This window comes from Gadus morhua, chromosome 5 (genome assembly GCF_902167405.1).
Source record: "Gadus morhua chromosome 5, gadMor3.0, whole genome shotgun sequence".
NCBI classification, from domain to species: Eukaryota; Metazoa; Chordata; class Actinopteri; order Gadiformes; family Gadidae; genus Gadus; species Gadus morhua.
In genome coordinates this window covers 20,925,284-20,930,283 of record NC_044052.1, presented here as the reverse complement: position 1 = coordinate 20,930,283, position 5,000 = coordinate 20,925,284, and the positions used below count along the sequence as shown (strand labels likewise).

The 5,000-nt window shown below is 48.5% G+C and overlaps 1 protein-coding gene across 2 annotated transcripts in view; it reads left to right on the top strand.

Moving 5' to 3' along the window:
* The window catches only part of slc4a11 (solute carrier family 4 member 11), a 52,724-nt gene extending 48,845 nt beyond the window's left edge, over nucleotides 1-3,879 (top strand). For both annotated transcript variants that reach the window (XM_030355860.1, XM_030355861.1), the window contains exons 4-5: nucleotides 1,187-1,230; nucleotides 2,232-3,879. In XM_030355860.1, the coding sequence (XP_030211720.1) occupies nucleotides 1,187-1,230; nucleotides 2,232-2,549 (362 nt within the window). In that variant the 3' untranslated portion in view covers nucleotides 2,550-3,879. The remainder of the gene's footprint in view (nucleotides 1-1,186; nucleotides 1,231-2,231) is intronic.
* Nucleotides 3,880-5,000: the final 1,121 nt, after the last annotated feature.

The window sequence follows — 5,000 nt, the reverse complement described above, 5'->3', positions numbered from 1 at the left end:
GTCCCCGTTAGTAGAGTGTGTATGTGTTATCTGAGGACCAGAGCAGTGTCCCCGTTAGTAGAGTGTTCAGGTCTTATCAGGACTCCTCTCCTCTTTCACTAGGAGCTTACAGAGACTAGGCTCTTGACATTTCCTTTCTTCGACTTTCCTCTCCTCAAGCCGCCTTTAATCTCTATTCCATCATTTGCTTCTCCCATGGTTAACACTCTGTAACTTCTCACTGTGGGTTGAATTAGCCCATTGTGCTACTCCGGGGCTCACTGTACTATATTAGAGGTTACTAGAGGATACCTCTGCTGGTAAGGGGGAACTGTTTGAAGAAGAGAGGATGTGGCAGATGACAGATGCAAGAGATCAAACTTGAGTACAACCACTGTAAATTGCCTGAAACATACTTACAGTGGCAATTATCTTTGGAGGTATATCCTCGTTATACATTTTCACCGTCTGAGCTCTTGCATTTTTTTGCAGCTAATTCCCATCTAGCTCATTGAATGTATTATGCCTCTGTGGAGAGGACAGTGTTTAGAGACAGGAAGGCGTGTTATAGGGGAGAGGTATTGACGCGTAGCGTAGGTCCACAGCTGGGCTTCCTACTGACTACATTGTTAGAAACCACTAGGGGGGTTGAGCAACCATGCCGCCTGGTTCAGCTGAGATCTATCACTCATCCCTGCTGGAACGCCTCTGTTACTCTCTTAGTCATCAGCGATCGCAGCCTGAGTTTGACTGCTTTACGAATGAGAAGAAATTTGTGAAACAAGCAATTTTCACTTTCAACAGGTCTTTATCGGGATTAACGGAAAGAAGTGAAGAAAAATACAAAGATTTGAAAAGCTTGTATCAAAACGCAATACGATGAGGTGGAATCTAAGCTAATCAAATATAGTGATGCTAGCCATGTATCGCTGCTGCCAAGCACATAGCAATGCTAGGCATGTGGCGGTGCTAGGGACGTAGCGATGCGTAACATGTAGCAAAGCGCGCGTGTTCAAGAGCAACACATGGCGAACATGCAATCTGTTGCCTATAATGGAGTAGACAGATGCTGCTGTCAAACCCCAGCAATGAGGTTTCAATCAGAGTGACGGCTAGCTAAATACCCTAGCTACACCAGCCATGTAGCCCGGCTTAATCAGTATCATCCCATCTTCAGGGCTGATCTAACTGTTGTTCTGTCCCCCAGACCCAGATGACTCAGGCTGTGTGTTACTGAACACTTCCAGAAGGGTAAGAGCATCAAGTTCTGTTGTTGTAAAAGTTCTCTGTTTTATAATGGAGGTGCAAAAAAATGCACCGTACAGTATTGTTGCATAACAGAACTTTATCTTGATGAAATATTCATTGTTATTGTTCAATTGTTATGATGTTGTGACTATTTGCAGAGTAGTACTTTGACACTGGGTTATTGTGAATATGTATTTATGATTATGATGGAAGGTTACATATCCCCATCTGTGTTGTGCCAGACTTTATAATTTATTTGTTTTCTTACAAAATAGTAAGTAAAAGCCAGATGTCCATTTTGCGTGTCCTTTAAATGTGATTTGTTTAAATTGCATTAATTATTTTGCATCGCATTAAAACATATGCGATGCAAGGACAAAATCCCAGATGTTTATAAATCATAACCATCTTCTAATCCTCCATCACTTTATTTATCAATGTGCTGACTACTCAGTACAAATTATAAAGCCTTTCTTTAGCCTAGATCTGATTTGATCCATATTTTACAAAGATGTTAATTCATTTTTTAATTAAAACCTAATTAAAAATTAAGATTCAGAAATTTCATCCAGATATTTAGGACAAAATATGCATATATGATATTATAAACGATCACTTATTCTTCATTATGTGCACTTAATTAAGAATGTACAGGAGCTGACACACCATTAAAACATTTCCTTCACCTCCTCCACCTCCTCTCCTGCACCTCATCCTCCTCCCCAAACTCCTCTTCCTCCTCCTCCTCCTCCTCCTCCACCACCTCCTCTACCTCCTCCTTCTCCACCTCCTCCTCCTCCACCATCTCCTCTACCTCCTCCTCCTCTACCACCACCCTCCCTACCACCACCACCTCCTCCTCCCCCTCCTCTACCCCCTACCCCCTCTACGTCCTCCACCACCACCACCTCCTCCACCTCCTCCTCCTCCTCCACCTCCTCCCCCTCCACCTCCTCCCCCCCCTCCCCCCCCCCCCCCCCCCCCCCCCCCCCCCCCCCCTGCAGTATGTGACCCTGATGAACTTTGAGGAGGAGGTGCGTGCCCACCGGGACCTGGACGGGTTCCTGGCGCGGGCCAGCATCCTGCTGGACGAGACGGCGGCGTCCCTGGACGACGTGCTGAAGCGCATGCTGACCCACGTGGCGCAGGACCCCCACACCGCCGAGCCCGGCTGCAACTTCGAGGAGGTGATGAGCATGCTGTTCACCGACGCCGGAGCGCAGGAAGTCAGCGGTGAGGCACGGCACCACACGCCCTGGAAGTCAAGTCTGTTTTTCTGTGCAGGGGGGGCGCTCAAGGGGCCTTCACAGGCACACACCTGACCACACCACCACCTTCTGCCCCCTCGCTCAGCGGGTCTTCGCTGGGGAGGGCGGGAGCTGACACACTTAACCATTCAAACATCTCTCGCTCCTCCTCTACCTCCATCTCCTCTTCCTCCTGCTCCTCTATCTCCTGCTCCTCCTCCTGTTCCTCCTCTATCTCCTCCTCCTCCTCCTCTACCTCCTCCTCTACCTGGACGGTATCAAGTGGGGGGGCAGAGCATCGAGAACCTTATTGTTTAGAAAGTAGTCGATGAGCGAACTCAGGCTCGCTTCTTCACCGAGTTGCGCCCCAATGGTTGCAGCTTTTTGTTTGCTCCATGTTTTTAACAGAACATGAAGGCATCCTTTCTTCTTTTTTGGGAGACTCAATGACCAATGTGGGTCCTGAGGCTAGACCAGTTGAGAACCACTGCTCCCCCGGGGGAAAACATAGCCCCCAAACCCAGAGAGAAGAGACCATGAGAAGGCCCCAGGACAGAGATCCCTCCCTCCAGGGGCGGCCAGCAGTTCAATCAGGAGCGTTTGGCTAGACATGTGATGGCAGGACAGCCTGGCCTCCAGCAGATGGAGGGACTCACGCCCAGTACATAAAGGTACTGGGTTTGATTCCCAGCATCACCTATAGGCATCCTAGAGCAAGTAGCCTCTGCTCCTTAATTACATCAGGCAAGGGTTGTTCAATTAAGCTCATTCGGTTAGGATGTAATCATCTGCTAATTGACTATCATGTTAACACTTACGATGATGACGCTGAACATCCTCCACATTTAGTAAAACTAGCTTTTTTTTTAATTCTTTGAATTAAAGAAAAAGGAGGTTGAACCGATTAGAACAGTATTCACGCTCACACACAACGTAATGTACAGAGCGCATGTGTTCCTCTCATACTTCAGCACACTCACGCCGAAAAGTCTTCCCTGTAACGCCGGCAATCTGTCCAATTCCGCCGACACTCAGGAATGCTGCGCCGTTGTTCCCGGGATTTAACATCATCGTTCCGGAACGTTGTGCCACAACGTTCCGCTCTCACTCCGGAGCCTTCCGCCGTGGTCCCGGAGTGTTCACGTGTGGTTGAACAATGTTCCGTGGTGGTTCCCGAAGCACGGGTTGTTGTTGTAAAATGGGTGGTTGTTTGCCACCGTTGTAACTATTGACCCATTACGTCAAAACGTTCACGTTTCCCTGAAATAGGTAATAGGTAATAGGCCTCTGCTGGAGTCCTAGTGATGGGAGGACAGAATGGCGTATTGACAGTGCCTTTTGTGACAACAACGCATTTATCCATGAAAGAAGTGTTTATTTTATAATGGAGGCATGGTTATGGTGATTGGGTTCCTGGGGAGAGGGGGGAGAGGGGGGGGGAGAGGGGGGGGGAGGGGGGGGAGTGCTTCCCAGCAGCAGGTCATCTAAAGGACACTGCTGTTTTCCTTATTAACAGCCCCTTGACGTCACGGACAGGAGCAGTGTTTTCCTCCGTGTTGTCCGGGGTAGCTAGGCCTCTTACCTTGGCCAGTGTTGTCCTTAAAGAGCACCTATTATGCTTTTTCGACTTCTATGACCTATAAACGTTGTTATAATGATTTATAGTCATGTTTAACCATACTAAAGTGTCAAATAATGACGTTCATGCATGTAGACGTGTTCCCTGCTGACAGTCTGGGGTGGCTGTGCAGAGCGCTAAACACTAGGGAGGCCGGTCGCCATTCACTTGTTCAAATTTCCGGGATTTATCTACGTAGAACTATCCGGTGTTTCCATGTATGGTAATGCCCTTCGCAGGTCTTCCGGAAGGTAACCAATCACAACGGAGTGTTGACAGAGAATGCTGAAAGCGCCCAGATGAGAGGAAGAGTTTCCCGAAAATCGACATCGTTTTTTGTGCTGTGATTCGTGTCAGGTTGCGCTATAGGAGTCATTAATAAGAAATGAAGACCAGAAAAGTAGTATAATAGGAGATCTTTAAGACTGCTCACTTGTCATCCGAGGCTCTTTCGGGAAAAAAAACAGGGATTGCTGCATAAACGCTGAGGCTTCACCGCCTCTTTGTGGAGCCGGTGAATATATTTGGGACAACAATGGAGGAACCGTCGCAATCAGAGGTTAACCAAACACCGAGCTGCCGCTGGTCATCTCTCAAGAGATGGTGGAGAGAGGAAGACGTTTCCTCCTTCAGACGTTGAGACTGAGGAACCCGGGGGGTTATACAACGGTACTTAAGGTATTAAGTGAAGCTGCTTTTGAAATTAAAAAGTAATTGAAGGCGCTGTCGGCGAGCCGGATCCATGAGGCAGTCAGCCAGGGGAGCCCGGCGGAGCCTCGAGCTGCTGGAGCTAGGGTGGAGGCGGCTGGGTGGAGGCATCTGGGTGGAGACATTGGGTGGAGACATCTGGGTGGAGACATCAGGGTCGGGGACATCTGGGTGGAGACGGCTGGGTGGAGGAGACATCT